The sequence below is a fragment of the Mobula birostris genome, chromosome 2 (genome assembly GCF_030028105.1).
Source record: "Mobula birostris isolate sMobBir1 chromosome 2, sMobBir1.hap1, whole genome shotgun sequence".
NCBI lineage: Eukaryota > Metazoa > Chordata > Chondrichthyes > Myliobatiformes > Myliobatidae > Mobula > Mobula birostris.
The window spans coordinates 23,969,646-23,986,371 of NC_092371.1; the positions used below are offsets into that span (position 1 = coordinate 23,969,646).

Consider the following 16,726-nt stretch of genomic DNA (forward strand, 5'->3'; position numbering starts at 1 on the left):
TCTCCCCTACTGGTTATATTCAGATTTTCATTTCAATAGCACAAAGTAAAACTTGTAGTTGCCTTGACAGCTACCTAATGCAAAACAAAAATCAAACTGTCAAATTACACAGGTCAATTTTGAAAATAAGAAAGGAGGAGATTTTAATTGCAGTGGTTCAACCAAGCTGCTGGAAAGACGCATTCTCGCCACAAATTTAGCATTTACAAGTTCCCAGCAAAATTTCAAGGATAGATTTGCTCAAACATCCAAGGAGATTCATGTTTCCTTCCATATACATATTTTGACTTTCAGCTCCTCAGTTGCTGCCAGCTCACAAAACAGTATCATTCCTCTAATTTTGCTTTGTAACTTATTCTCCCCACACTCCCATCAATTTTACCACTCACCTTCACTACACAAATACCCATTAACCAACCAGCAAGTTTACTGAGATATGCGTGTAGAAAATGGAGTAACCCACTTGATCATAGGGTTAATGTGCAAACTCTACACACACAGCTCCAGGGTCAGGATTAAACCCAAGCTTCTGGAGCTGTGCCACAGTAGTTCTACTGGAGGATAAACTGAGCAAGCTAAGGCTTTTCACTTTGGAGAAAAGCATGAAAGGTGACTTGATAGAGGTGTACAATAAGAGGCATAGATAGAGTTGACAGTCAGAGACTTTGGCTACGAGAGGACATATCTTTAAGGTGTTTGTAAGGATAGTTTGGAGGGTGTGGTATATCAAAGGTAGGGCTCTTTTTTTTGGAAGCATGTTTCACTTTCTACCAGGGGTAGTGTAGAGGCAGGTACATTAGGGACATCTAAGAGACTCTTAGATAGGCATGGATAAAAGAAAAATAGAGGGCTATGTGGGAGCAAGAAGGTTAGATTGACCTTGGAATAGGTTACATGATTGCACAACATGGTCCAATGGGCCAACATTGTTCTAGTTCAATGAAGTTCTAATGTCCCCTTCATATTTCTGATTTTTAAATACTGTTCAAACAAAATTCAAGGTACAGCTGGGTAACTGCTTACAACACTTCACACTCCCTCCCCCCCAAAAAAAGGTTCACAGAACACAACGAGAAAATATCACAATGCATTCTGAAACTTAGCATTAAAATAAGGCCACTTTTCAGCTACAAGGTACACAACTTCAAAGGTCCGTCAAGAATAATACTGCCGAGAATCTACAATAGAATAGGTGGAATGCATCTTCAGTATATTCGGAGGAAACACAGAACAACTGTTATAGAAATTCACTTTAAAGTGGAAACCCATTATTGCACCAATATAACCATGAATAATCATTCTACAACAATAAGAATTTCCAATTTCAGAAGGGATTCCCCATTTCAGGTCCAAAGTTCCTACCCAATCTTTACAATAATACTTTGTTTATTTGTTACCTTATTTCAACTAGGAACCAAGGTTAGGGCAATACGGGGAATCCAACATCTAATCCAAACTCAAAAATGCAAGGAATTTCACTTTGTTAAAACCATAAAATTCAAATAGCTCATTGCAATTTACTTTAAATATAACTGATATTTTCATATATATGCCCAATTCCTTGAACGTTTCATAACACTTACCGGTGTAAATTCAAAGTTTTTCTCATTTGCTAAGTTTAGAATGTACTCCAATCGAAATTGGTTTTCAGGATTGGCTAAAGGGACTGGTGGAACCAATGTATTCATTGCGCCCACTATTGTCTGCAACAAAAATAAGAACAAATTTGTTCAAGCAAATTATCCCATTTCCTCCTTCATCACTCCCCACCACCCACCTTTGCATTGTGTGTTTCCTAAAGCACATCACATCCCAAATTGCTCTCACACTTCATGAATGCCATTTCACAATAAGCAAAGTATTCACAAGCTAGAGCAAATATCCAATTCTGAAAAAGTATCAAAAGCAACTCTCAATGCCATTTCAACTAGCAAATGAAGTGCAACAGAATGGTAACCTAATCCAAGTGACTGGGGTTCAATCCTGACCTCCATCATAAGGAAAAGATGGAGAGGTTTGTTGCTGGCAATGCTGCACTAATTAGATGTGCAGATCCTTGAGAAGAGCAGTTCTTCAATTAACACTTATATTTAAGAGTGATTGGACTAGAGATCAATCAGACCACAATTAAACCTGAAAATTAAAGTACTACTTCAATAGGGGTTAACAAAGGTCGACAATTACAAGTTCTAAACTGGTTAATTTCAGTTAGGAAACTTGGATTTTGAATGGCCTGAAGTCCAAAACTCCAGTCAGAGTTGTATTTGAAAAAAAATTAACAGACTGATCATCTTCAAACCATTACCAGGGAGATCAAATCAATGGCTAAGAGCTTGTGACAGAGACCGAAGTGGCTTTGGTTTTCTCAATACAGTGGATTCCGGTTAATTATGACACATCAGGACCAGCACATTTTGGCCTAATTAAGCAGCCCACTTGATCCCAATTAGCAAAAGTTTCATGGAAACAGTTAAAAAGGTATAAAAAGACAAACTAAGTAAATTATGTTTTTAAATGAAATACAGAAAGCAGAACAACACTACTGCAGGACTATAAGACTGTATTACTTTCTAATAAGAGGAATTCGTCCAGTGTACGCTGCAACACACACAAAATGCTGGAAGAACTCAGCAGACCAGGCAGCATCTATGAAAATAAGAGTACAGTCGACATTTTGGGCCAAAACCCTTCAGCAGGACTTGCTGAGGGGTTTCAGCCCAAAACGTCGACTGTAATCCTTTCCATAGATACTGCCTAGTCTGCTGAGTTCCTCCAGCATTTTGTGTGTGTTGCTTGGATTTCCAACATCTGCAGATTTTCTCTTGTTTGTGATCAGTCTACACTGTCATGTTCTTTTGACTGACTGTAAATGAACAAAATCAGTGCAAATAATGAATACCTAGTGCAAATAATGGATCGTCTTTATACAATGTTTTCAACGACTGCATCCTTCAAATCTTCATTTTTATTAACATTCAAGATGATTGTTGATATCTTCAAATTCTTCATAGTTTCTACATTGCTGAAGTAGTGAAAATGTTTCACTTTCACTCTCAGACACTTCTGGCATTTCCAAGCATGAATGCTTGAAACCACAGTGAGCAAAACAGTTCTGAATAGTCTTGCTGCTTATTTCTTGCCAACTATCACTGACAAAAATCACTTTTTGAACACAAACACACACAACTGACCCTTTAAATACTGTTCGCTCGAAGCACAGTGTAGCGGCTAACAGACACGCCAGTGTGCACGACTAATGCTAGTGAGAAACTGTTCAGCAATAGACTCCCACCCCATCTATTTTCTAGATTAATTTTTTGTTCTTTAAGAGTAGTCCCAAATAAGTGGCTGTCCCAATTAACCAGAATCTACTGTATTTAGTTGGAGGAAATTTCCTCCCTTCCAGTACTGGATGTTTAACAGTTTCACAATTTTGAGACAATGATAGGGTTGACAGAGGTAAGGGCAAGATAAAGTTAGCAGGGTGACATCAGCTCACATGTTTACAGCAAGGCCAGGTTTCCATATGTTGCCAAAGGGCAGCAAAGAAATATAACACAGAAGCAGGGAGTGTGATGGCAATGAATTGATCCATGAGGGGCATCAGATTTACTATATGGACAGACAATCCATTTAAACAATTCAAATGCACACACATCCCTGGTGAGGGACTGCAGGATAGTGGTATGGTTATTACAAAGTCTACATACAGACAAGCAGAGGATGGCAGGAAGAGATAATCACCTACAAGTCAGAATTACATTGTACACTATACATTTTATTCAGCTTTTAACCAGCAATATCAAGTGTAAAGCATGCACAAACAAGGAAGACAAAGATAAGGGTTTACCTCTATAGCTTCTTTAATATTATTTTTAATATCTTGAATTTTCCGTTTTTTCTCACTAAAAAAATATAGAATTTTAATAAAATTGCATAATATTGCAGTAACAGGTACAATTGGCATTTAAATTCTTCTAACTGAAAACCAAAAACATCTAACAGTTTGTACTTTACATCAACATTAAATGTAGTAGAAATCAACATTAAGTTCAGGAAAGGAGCAGCTTCAAACACTCGTTTAACACATTAATCCCAATGCTGCATAAAACTGAGTTTAATTCAGTGCCCAGATGGATTGTACAACATAAATATTTAAAATTAAACTGCTGGGAGAAGTGATCAGGGCATGTGGGACACTGTTAAAGCAGACAACTCTCTCCTGGGATGAAAACACAAGTTCAAGCTAACCATCTGCTGGAACTGGCACACTGGCTACCAATTTCAGATCAAACCTCTTATATTAATTGAATATTGTATTATATGGAAGTCCACATTGCAATTAACTTTGAGTGCAACACTTGCTTTCATAGAAGATGCACATGAATTTTCTCCACAAAAACCACCAAAATCTACAAGGATTTCTCACTTCATGAAACAATAAAAGCAAACCACACAGGTCCAGTTTCTAACAAAATAATGAATCAACAAAATATAAAAAGCAGCAAGTTGAAACTGGAAAGAGGTGATTCACAACAGATCTTATGTGATATACAACAGGTAAAATTAATGCAAACGTCCCAGCGCTTCTGGAAAACGTTAAAGAACCAAAGCTCATCTTCCCTTTGCCCCTCTAATCCATAGGCACTATATGGTTGGTTGCCTACTGTGTAAGCTACTGGACCACTTACATTTCTACAACGCATCAGCTAGGTTTTTGCAGCAGCCACGATTGTATTAAGTTTTCAATTTTAAATCTAGTAGCTACAAGTGAGCAAACACTTCATCTGCAGCTGTACACACATATACAAATCTCTACCAAATAAAATGCAAGGCTCCAACTGGGCAACATTGTGTACAAGCAGTAGACATCCAAAACCATCTTTTAGAAATGAACTAGTATGAAAACTGCCTCTACAATAAAACAGAAGAGCTTCAGTAGCTAATTATATTTTAAAAAACAGCAGTCAATAGAAGTGTGGAGAGGGCAATATAATGTTTATGTCAAAAAGTAGAAGGAAAAAGAACTGTTATGTTGGCAGCCATGTTGCAGAAAAGGAGGACTGTGGAAGGAGGAAGAGAGTTGCAGTAACAGAGAAACCAGAACAGAGAAAAAATACGAATGCAAGCACACATTAAAAGCACCCCACCCCTCTGCCAAGTTTAGCCATGCCGGTAGGAGAAAGAAACTGTACTGGCTTCAGAGAAAGATGAAAAACAATATTGTCACTTACTCGGCATGAAATCCATTGACGTGTAAAATTCGCATCTGTTTGACGATGGTGCTTTTACCAGATTCACCAGCTCCTGCATTTAAAGAAACGCAATTTTGAAAAATAAACATTTTTTTTAACTCGAAACCGTGGCGAATGCACCAGTGGCTCCCCTTCCAACAACTTTTGCAAAAACCTAAACACACATAAAATACATTTTGACTAATTCCCCACCACTCCTCGATACAAATGCAAAAACAGGCTCTCAAAAAACAGAGGCCTCTATTTCCTTCCAACCCAATATAATTTATGTATTTAATAAGAATACGTACTCCCTCGTTTTATTATCTTAAATAGATTAGAAAAACACAGGTTTTTAAAATATCTATGCCTTGTCAACAAGCTTAACATTTCTGGTCGACTGCAGTCTCTCTCGTACATAGATGTCATATTCACTGTTAGATCATCGACCCATTTTATTCATTTATTTAAGACTTAAAAAACACATTGAGCAGCAAGTGGCCTCCATGTTCAGCATGTCATCCACAGCCCTCCCACTCAGCTTGTCGGTTCCCCATTCAACAAAAGCCACTCTTAAATGTCACCAATCACGCAGTTAGTTAATTTGCTACTCGTAGAGGGACAGAGAAAAAGGACATGAAGGACTGAGTGTCAGGAACTTAGGAAAAGTCCCTTTCAACCACGACGGCAAGCGAGCCTCCATGTTGTGTTATTTTACCCCAAACACCCCCCCCCCCCCGAGGCCCCATAACTGAACCCAGCACCGGCTGAATAAAACCGGTCGCCTACTCCTAGCTCCTCGGCCCACTGGCTATTCCCCTAGTAAATTATGGAGAGGGAGAGAATAACGAGGATTAATATTATTTAGTTCACACGGTAGGCCTTCGCTTTACGTCTTCCTCCTGAAGACATCGCCCCCCCCCATACACTATCATCACCGATGCGGCTTCTAGATGTTTCCAGGTGCCGGGGCTCGGCTCCCTACCCTCCAGCCCCACCGGTCAGATCACATACCTAGCAGTAGCAAGCGATGCGTGGCCCGGTAGATCTGCTTGTCCTTCTGCAGTTGCTTCTCGATCTTCTTGTTGGCTTCGCGTTGCGCCTTCTCCTCGTTCCTCTGGTCCTCGGTCTTGCTGTTCCCCAAGCAGCCCATGGTCATCAGCGAGATGAGCGGCCAGCAGCAACCGCCGGACTCCCGCGGTACAGCCACCCTTCAAGCACCGGCCACACACGCAAGCGAGCGAGCGATCGGGCGGACGAGCGACGCCGGCCCCCTCCCCCTTTCCTAGCGCCAGGCCCCGACCGACCGTCAGCGCCGGGCCTTCACTCCAGCAGCCCCCGAGGGAGGCGTGGGCGGCTGCGTGGATGTGGGAGAGCAGCAAGCGCCGGGCTCTCCACCTCCACCTCCTCCCAGCCAGCCACCCTCCTGTCGCCCAGACACCAGCAGCGAGCGCTGGGCCTGCGAGCCCTGGGTCCGCCCAAATAATAAAATGGAAGGCAAGCGAGAGAAAGAAAAAGAACGGGGCAAATTAAATGTCAATTAAGTAATAATCCCGTTCGGCCTCCGCTGGGCCCGCCGCCGATTTCTACTCCACTGGCCTGGCCCCGCCCCAGGCGGCTTTCGCCTCGCCGACTGTGAGCGGTTCTCGGGTGGGTGGCCTGGCTGCTCTAGTACCGGTCAGTCGATCAATCGGGCATACAGCAGGCCCGCTTCCCGTAGTTCCCTCAGACACCGACTATCCTCTTCGGCTTCCCTTTCTTTCCAAATTATATATTTTTTCTCCGCTTCTGTTCCTTCCTCCTTCTCCCAGGAAATTAATGCTCAAACAATATTGCGAAGGTAACAAATGGAGGTAAGGCGGTGGCTTCAGTCTCCCCTCTCGTTTCTCTCTAATTCCTCCTGCTCGCTCTTTTCCTCCGGCTGATATGCTCCCTCAGTGCCACGGTGTAAATTTCCTCTTGCTCGATTTCTCACTTATTTTCCTCCCTTGGGTAGATTAGAGATTTTTTTTCCTCTTTTCCCTCCCGTGGGATAAAGTCTGTTTTCCTTCAGGGTAAACCGGATTTCCTTTCGGTTTAAATTCCCCGTGTGCGAAGGTCCAGCGTTTAACTCCCCACCGGTGGCGTTTCTTCTCCCTTCTTTTCCCTGGTGAATTGTTTTTCTTCCCTCCCCCCTCCCCGAATAAATCTTCCCTCTTTGCTATAAACACGAGCTCAGATCTTCTGGATATTAAAAATAAGTGTCTGTCTCTTCTATTTATCCCACGTATGTAAATCACTGGGTTGTTGAATATTTCTCTATATATAATATTTTTTATACCGAGCAGCCCTTCCTGCTGCTGGGTATGTAGAGAAGCAGAGAGAGTCATACACACACAAACGGGTGGGGCAAACACCAAGCTCACTCTACGCTCACATGATAACAGCGTCACCGCACTATAAACCAAGGCGCTCTCTTCAAATATTGCAACCGAGGCAGCACCGCAGCACTATATAAACTGAGGGAAAATCTAAACATGGAATAACTCATTTCTTTTTCTTGCGCTACTTTCGCATTGGTTTGTATTTCGTTCAAAACTATTCATTCTGATTAGCTACGCAAACACGAGGAAATCTGCAGATGCTGGAATTTCCAGTAACATGTTTTAACATGCTTTGAAGTTGAAGTTTGCAAAGTTACTCCAAAGACTAGACTGATCTGACTATCAGAACTTGGAGGAAGCAACAAGAGCGAAAGGGCGGGCGTACACACAGAGCAAAAATTAGTGGGAAATTAGAAGAGGTAAGCTAGCCAATAACATCAAAAATGAAACCAAAGTTTTTTTCAGATACACAAGGAGTAAAAGAGAGGTGAGAATAGATATTAGACCGCTGGAAAATGATGCTGGAGAGATAGTGTTGGGGGGGGGGCGGTTCAAGGAAATGGTGGATGAACTGAATAAGTATTTTGCATCGGTCTTCACTGGAAAACACTAGCAGTATGCCAGAAGTATGAGAGTGTCAGGAGGCAGAAGTGAGTGCAGTTGCTATTCGTAGGGAGATGGTGCTTGGGAAACTGAAAGGTCTGAAAGTAGATAAGTCACCTGGACTTGATGGACTACACCCTAGGGCTTTAATAATAATCTTTCAAGGATCAATGGCTCTGGGGGACTGGAAATTGCAAACGTCACTCCATTCTGCATGAAGGGAGGGAAGCAGAAGAAAGGAAATTATAGGCCAGTTAGCCTGACCTCAGTGGTTGGGAAGATGTAAGAGTGGATTGTTAAGGATGTGGTTTTGGGGTACTTGGAGACACATGGACAAAAAAGGCCGTAGTCAGCATGGTTTCCTTAACGAAACATCTTGCCTGACACATCTGTTGGAATTCTTTGAAGAAATGACAAGCAGGATAGACAAAGGAGAATCAGTGGATGTTGTTTACTTGGAATTTCAGAAGACTTTTGACATAGTGCACACATGAGGCTGCTAAACAAGAAAAGAGCCCAGGAAGAATACTGGCATAGATATAGTGTTGGCTGATTAGCAGGAGGCAAAGAGTGGGAATAGAGAGATCCTTTTAGGAAAGGCTGCCAGTGACTACTGGTGTTCAACAGGGGTCGGTGTTGGGACCGTGTCTTTTTACGTTGTATGTCAATTTCCAAAGAACCTTCAGTCTAGTTATGGTAACTTCACATACTTCATGTCCCATGACACCTGGAACTTCCACCATACTGCTAGTATCGTCCACAGTGAAGACTGATGCACAATACTTAAATTCAGTTCGTCTGCCATTTCGTTGACCCCATTACTACCTCTCCAGCATTGTTTATCACCGGTCCAATATCCACTCTCACCTCTCTTTTACATTTCATATATCAGAAGAAACTTTTGGTGTCCTCTTTAATATTATTGGCTAGCTTACTTTCATATTCCATCTTTCCCTTAATTACTTTTTAGTTGCCTTCAATTGGTTTTTAAAAACTACCAAATCCTCTAACTTCCCACTAATTTTTGCCACTAATTATGCCTTCTATTTGTCTTTTCATTTGGCTTTGACTTCTCCTGTTAGCCACAGCAGAAGCATGCTGTTCAAAATCAGAAGTATGATTTTGGGATAATGACTCTCAGCAATCCTCTAGAAGGCATTCACGCAAGACTTTCAATGGGGAGAAAATACAACTCACTTCAGGAAATGGGGCTGGAGCATTATAAAGTGTAAGATCCATTTCATCCTATTCCATTTCTTATGCAAGAAAATTCTAGCCATCTTTAAAATCCAGAGTATCAACCTGGAAATGTATTCACTCTATGAATGAACACTATATGAAATGGTTCAACAATTCACAAGTAAAATGTAAGAAATAAAATGTTCCATAAAACATTGGTTTCTTTTAGTTCTTTCATGCTACAGATTTATTTTTCTCAGCCTGAATGAGAGGAATAGTGCAATTTTTTTTAATAAAGAATTGTATTCCCAACTATTCACATCTTCAAAGTTGTGCAAAAGATATCATTCCAAAAACCTCTGGATAACTTTCCATTTGGCTTTTCTTTATTTCTAAGCTTTCAAAGGCTATTAGAACACAAGATCCATCACAGCTCAGTCCAATTTGTCCTCACCCAAAACCACATATAATGATTAATTTTGGTTTAACCCATCATCAGAAACTCAAAAGGAGGGGTTGTATTACAGCATCTAGAACCATCTGCTTGGTTGCACATATTGAGATTATCTTCTTGGGAAAATTAGACATGTTTTAAAGGTACAACACTATGGGAGGAGATTACCAGGCAGATTGATGAATAGTTTCAAGAATTTGCTCAAAGCCTCTTTGAAGAAATGCAACATCCCTATTGATACCTGAGAATCTCTACCCAATGAAGGCTCAAAGCAAAGAAGGGGCATTTAAGTCTTGAGAACAAGAAGCATGGAAGGCCCTGGGTAAAGAGAGAACAGGCTGAGTACACCATCTCACAAACTGTACACTGGACCCCATGGGCCTCCACCTGTTTCATCAGTCAACAAGTCAATGGTTCCTACGTTGGTTCATTAGAGCATAGAAAACCAGAGTGAAAGTAATCCTCAAACCTAAGGGACCACCCAAGAAGAAGAAAAAGATCTAAGAGACACACATAAAAATTGCTGGTGAACGCAGCAGGCTAGGCAGCATCTATAGGAAGATGTACAGTCGACATTTCGGGCCGAGACCCTTTGTCAGGACTAACTGAAAGAAGAGCTAGTAAGGGATTTGAAAGTGGGAGTGGGAGTGGGAGGGGGAGGGGGAGATCCGAAATGATAGGAGAAGACAGGAGCGGAAGGGATGGAGCCAAGAGCTGGACAGTTGATTGGCAAAAGGGATATGAGAGGATCATGGGATCATGCGACTCCCTTGTCCATTCGTCCCCCCCATCCCTTCCCACTGACCTCCCAAGGATCAGCTATTCCGGATTGGGTGTTGTGCAATGAACCAGAATTGAGAAGAATGTTTAAGGTAAAAGAACCCTTAGGGCAAGTGATCGAATTCACCCTGAAATCCTAAAATTTGAGAAGGAGAAGCTAAAGTCAGATGTATCAGTATTACAGTGGAGTAAAGGGAATTACAGAGGCATGAGAGAAGAGTTGGCCAGAATTGATTGGAAAATAATACTGGCAGTGATGACAGCAGAGCAGCAATGGTTGGAATTTCTGGAAGCAATTCAGAAGTCACAGGATATATACATCCCAAAGAGGAAGACATATTCTAAAGGAAAGATGACACAGCCATGGCTAACAAGAGAAGTCAAAGCCAAAGAGAGGGCATATAATAGAGCAAAAATTAGTGAGAAGTTAGAGGATTGGGAAGCTTTAAAAACCAAAAGACACAACAACAAAAAAAAGTCATTAAGGTAAAGATGGAATGTGAAAGTAAGCTAGCCAATAGCATTAAAGAGGATACCAACAGTTTCCTCAGATACATAAAATGCAAAAGAGAGGTGAGAGTGGATATCAGACCACTGGAAAACGATGCTGGAGATGTAGTAATGGGGGACAACAAAATGGCGCACAAACTGAATAAGTATTTTCCATCAGTCTTCACTGTGGAAGACACTAGCTGTATGGTGAAGGTTCCAGGTGTCAGGAAGCATGAAGTGTGTGAAGTTACCATAACTAGAGAGAAGGTTCTTGGGAAGCTGAAAGGTCTGAAGGTAGATAAGTCACCTGGACCAGATGGTATACACCCCAGAGTTCTGAAAAAGGTGGCTGAAGGGATTGTAGAGATATTAGTAATGATCTTTCAAGAATCACTGGATTCTGGAATGGTCCATAAGACTGGAAAATTGCAAATGTCACTCCACTCTACAAAAAGGCAGAGGGGTAGAAGAAAAGAAACTATAGGCCAGTTAGACTGACATCAATGGTTGGGAAGATGTTGGAGTCGATTATTAATGATGAGGTCTCAGGGTACTTGGAGGCACATGATAAAATAGGCCATAGTCTGCATGGTTTCCTCAAGGGAAAATCTTGCCCGATAAATCTGCTGGAATTCTTTGAAGAAATAACAAGAAGGGCAGACAAAGGAAAATTCGTTGATGTTGTGTACTTGGAATTTCAGAAGGCCTTTGACAAGGTCTCACACGAGGCTGCTTAACACGTTACAAGCCTATGGTATTAAAGGAAACATTGTAGCTTGGATAAAGCAGTGGCTGATTGGCAGGAGGCAAAGAGTGGGAATAAAGGGAACCTTTTCTGGCTGGCTGCTGGTGACTAGTGGTGTTCCACAGGGTTCTGTGTTGGGATTGATTCATTTTATGTTATATGTCAATGATTTGGATGATGGAATTGATGGCTTTGTTGCAAAGTTTGCAGATGATATGAAGAAAGGTGGAGGGGAAGGTCATTTTGAAGAAGTAGAGAGGCTACAGAAGGACTTAGACAGATTAGGAGAATGGGCAAAGAAATTGCAGATGGAATGCAATGTTGGGAAGTGTATGGTCATGCACTTTGGTAGAAGAATTGAAAGGGTTGACTATTTTCTTAATGGAGAGAAAACAGAAAAAAAAACTGAGCTGCAAAGGGACTTGTGAGTCTTCGTGCAGGATTCCCTAAAAGTTAATTTGCAGGTTGAGTCTGTGGTGAAGAAAGAAAATACAATGTTAGCATTCATTTCAAGAGGACAATGTAAAAGCAAGGATGTATTATTGAATCTTTATAAAGCACTGGTGAGGCCTCACTTGGAGTATTCTGAGCTGGTTTGGGCCCCTTATCTTAGAAAGAATGTGCTGAAACTGGAGAGGGTTCAAAAGAGGTTCACAAAAATGATTCCACGATTGAATGGGTTGGCATATCAAAAGTGTTTGATGGCTCAGGGCCTGTATTCACTAAAATTCAGAAGAATGAGTGGTGACCTCATTGAAACCTACTGAATGGTGAAAGGCCTTGTTAGAGTGGACGTGGTGACGATGTTTCCTATGGTGGGAGAGTCTAAGACCAGAAGTCACAGCCTCAGTATAGAAGGGTGTCCCTTTAGAATGGAGATGAGGAAGAATTTCTTTAGCCAGAGAGTTGTGAATCTGTGGAATTCTTTGCCACAAGCAACTCTGGAGGCCAAGTCTTTATGTATATTTAAGGCAGAGATTGATAGATTCCTGACTGATCAAGGCATGAAGGGATACGGGAAGAAGGCAGGAAATTGAGGCTGAGAGGAAAATTGGATCATCCATGATAAAATGACAGAACAGGCTCAATGGGCCAAATGGCCTTAATCTGCTCCTATATCTTATTATTTTATGGTCTCATTCATTTAACTATATTTGAGGATTTAATTAAAATATATTTTGGGGAAAAACTCAGCAAACTAGTTAACACAGTTTGAGTGATCTTAATAATATAAATAAGAATGTAGAATCATTTATGATTTTGTCAATATGATAAAATATTATGACACAGATACAGACTATCAGTATTTATACTGTACACAGCCTCCACCTTCTTCACAGTGTTACTATACCAGTAAAATCTTGCTTAACTGTATAATATTCTACAATGTACAATGCTTAATTGTAAAATATTCCAGCTTCCTTCTAAGTAAATCTAGGCAACTGCCTCAACCAATTCAAATGGAATGGAGTTTAATGTTCTTGGTGACTGTCCAATCCAATTTATTAGTGACTCTGAAATTTAACTATTGCATGAGAAAAACAGTTTTCATGCCTCATGAAATTTAGAAGTAATTTTAAATCACCTATTAATACACAGCAAAATCTTGATTTCTCATAACACCCAGACTTTCCTGATAGCAGTGGAATCAACTTTCTCGGTCTTTATTTGCTCCCTTTCATTCTGTAGTATCCTTTATTCTTTTACACGGAAGGTAAGTTGACTTTGCTACCAAGTCATCTATTACCACTTTCAACAGTATGCTGTTGAGACACTACTTGAACAGTACTAGTCAGTATGGGGTCAGGTCTACCACAATGATGTTATTTAGGCAGTTCCAGCATTTTGACCCAATGATGATGAAGGATCCAAGTCAAGTTGGTGAGCATTTGCATTCTATTTTATAGCTTTTAACTCCAGCAGGTATTTAGCTTCAATGGTTCACAAACCTCAACATAACTTACTTTTGTTGTGCAGTTATTTTATGCAGAACCACATAAATCAATGACAATTGTATTTTTAACATATGTCAAAACCAAGCTGCCAAGTTAGTTATTTGCTTGGTGTTTAAGAGTTCTGTTACCTACAAATCTTGGTACAGAAACCTCTTGTGTATCACTGGAAAGAATAATAATTATAAAGAGAGCAAAACAAAAATGTAATCTTCCACAACGTCTTAACTCAAACTATGAGAATGCCATACATAAAAGACCACTACATTCATTAAACCCATTCCCTCCATCTCCACACTCCCCAATTAAGCTATCTTTTTGATAAAGGTAACTACACTAAAAAAAACACCAAACACCAAATTCTGATCATCTCAAAGACATAGGGGAGAAACAACTTATAATTTTAACCCTAATATTCAAACTTACTATAAGTGACTATAGTAGATCCATTGACAAGTAACTTATCGTTACTCTCCGCTGATAGGAGATACACTACTCGTACAACAGGACTTGTTGCCCTGCATTTATGATACAGTCTTATTCCTAAGCACTTCTTTATTGACTCTTCTTTTCCTGAATTGCTTGAAGAATTTAAGGCAGATTTCTAAAATACCGGAGGGACTTTATGAAGGTGGAATTATGAAATAAGATATCTTTTATCAAAGAAATGGTTGAACTATGATTTATATTCAGCAAGGAAGACAGAATTACAAACCTATTTAAATATAAATTATGTTCTCGAAGTATCTAAATTAATATTAATTGACATAAAATTGTATAAGTAACATACAATAGTACCCACTAGAATGTGATCTTACAAATTTAAATAAATAAATATCTGTTGACAACAGCATGTCAGCCACTCAATTGGATGTGAGAGTGGACTCGCACCAAATAGTCAATTATACAGCTAACAATATCTATCTATTAAGTCTATTTAAACATCAAAGGAAAGAAAACTTTTATAAGGAACAACTGCAACTACTCCAAGGATAAGCATGATACTTTCTCTACAAATACAAGATGTAGGGAACAGTTCCATATCAATTATGTTTCAATTTAATCTCATCACTAAAAGCCTTGTGGTCACCAGGCTTGCTAACATTCCCTTAATAATACATTTTAGTATTTTGCAGGACAACTTACTGTATGTCAAGATAATTGGTTCTCAGTTCACTGTATTCTCCCTCTCTCCTAAATAGTGGGGGGGGGGGAGGGGGGAAATTCAAGAGATTCTGCAGATGCAGGAAATCAAAAAGCAACATACACAAAATGCTGGAGGAACTCAGCAGGTCAGGGAGTATCTGTGGAAAGGAAAAACAGTCTAACGTTTTGGTCTCAGTCCTAATGAAGGGCCTTGACCCGAAGTGGCGATTGTTTATTTGTTTCCATAGATGCTGCCCGACCTGCTAAGTTCACCCAACACTGTGCGTGTGTTAGTGGGATTGCATTTGCTTGCACTCAGTCTGTGGGAACCTTCCTAGAATCTCTGGAATTTTGGAAGAAGAAAATAGGTTCATCAGCATCCCTGCCTCTTTTAATCCTTGTGATACAGGTTAAAGTCCTCGGACTTTATCAACATTTAATTTCAGTAATTCCACTCATATTAACTTCTGTTAGCTTCCAGTTTACCCCCTATCAAAGACATAAATACAGAAAGATGCCAGAAATATCATGAAGAATCCCACCCACCCTGGTCATGGACTGTTTGTCACACTCTCATCCGGGAATCAATGCCAGGGTTGCCTAACTCAAAGACAGTTACATTCCCCAAGTAGTAAAGCTGATCTAAACCTCCACTACCCCCTCGCCCACCACCAGTACTTTATCATTCCATGTCAGTCAGACACTCCTGTATATATGTGTCACTCTATATATGTATATAAGCAGTCTTAAGTATTTAATGGATTCTTTATTCTTTATTTTATTGTCTTTTTTTGTACTACATGAGAACTGGAGTAACAATTATTTTGTTCTCCTTTACATTTGTGCACTGGAAATGACATTAAACAATCTTGAGTTTACTCGAAGCATTTTCTCCGCCAGGGCTGAAGTGGGGTGGGGGTGTGGAGGGGGGGATGTTGTATCCTCTCCCAAGAAGACAGACAAAAAATATTTGTTTAATTTCTCTGCATTTCCTTACTCTCTATGGTAATTTCTCCTGTCTCAATCTGTAATGGAGCCACATTATCTTTTACTAATTTTCTTAAAACGTCTATATGAGCTTATGCAGTCTTTTTTATATTCTTCACTAGGTTACTTTGATATTCTTCTTTCCCCTTCCTTTGCTGAATTCTAACATGTTCCCAGTTTTCAAGCTTACCATTTTTGGAGTCAGAGGGATGCAGTGCAGATACAGGCCCTTCAGCCCAATACATCCATGCTGACCAACTTGCCCCCTTCAAGTTAGTCACAATTGCTTGTTCTTGGCCTATATCCCTCTAAATCTTTACTATCTACTAATCACTTTTATACAACACTACAAACCTCTTCTTTCAACTTCACGTGATCTTTAACTTCCGTTAATCACTTATTTTCTGTTGAACTTTTGTGTTGAATATATTTATATATTAGTTGTGACATAGGTATTCAATTCTTTGTCTACTAAGAAACCTCTTAACATACGTTCTCGACCCACCCTAGCCAACCACGCCTCATGCCTTTGTAGTTTGTTTAGATTTCAGGGCTGGTGCTAGCAGTTGTGAATAGGCTGGGTAGCTTCTTCAACAGCAGAGTAATGATGGACTGAATAGTGACCTATGTGATAAATTTTCTGTGATTCAATGTAAAAGCTGAACTAGATCACTTTGAATCTTCATATAAAATTCTACCATTATTTCTACTTAGTATTTGCTGAGTTATCCTGATGCTCTTTATGAACTTATTAAACATACTCAGAAGTACTTTATATAGCCTCCATTTGT

General features: G+C 40.1%; 1 protein-coding gene across 2 annotated transcripts in view; it reads right to left on the minus strand.

The window, feature by feature from the left end:
• gnas (GNAS complex locus) overlaps positions 1–16,726 on the minus strand; it is a 340,610-nt gene that overhangs the window by 196,330 nt on the left and 127,554 nt on the right. Inside the window, exons 1-4 of one of the 2 annotated variants that reach the window (XM_072238742.1) lie at positions 6,249–7,597; positions 5,235–5,307; positions 3,851–3,905; positions 1,584–1,703 (exon numbers count right to left, since the gene is read on the minus strand). In XM_072238742.1, coding sequence (XP_072094843.1) covers positions 1,584–1,703; positions 3,851–3,905; positions 5,235–5,307; positions 6,249–6,393 — 393 coding nt within the window. In that variant the 5' untranslated portion in view covers positions 6,394–7,597. Of the gene's footprint in view, positions 1–1,583; positions 1,704–3,850; positions 3,906–5,234; positions 5,308–6,248; positions 7,598–16,726 lie in introns of those variants that run through there. The other variant, XM_072238735.1, reaches the window with a different exon arrangement.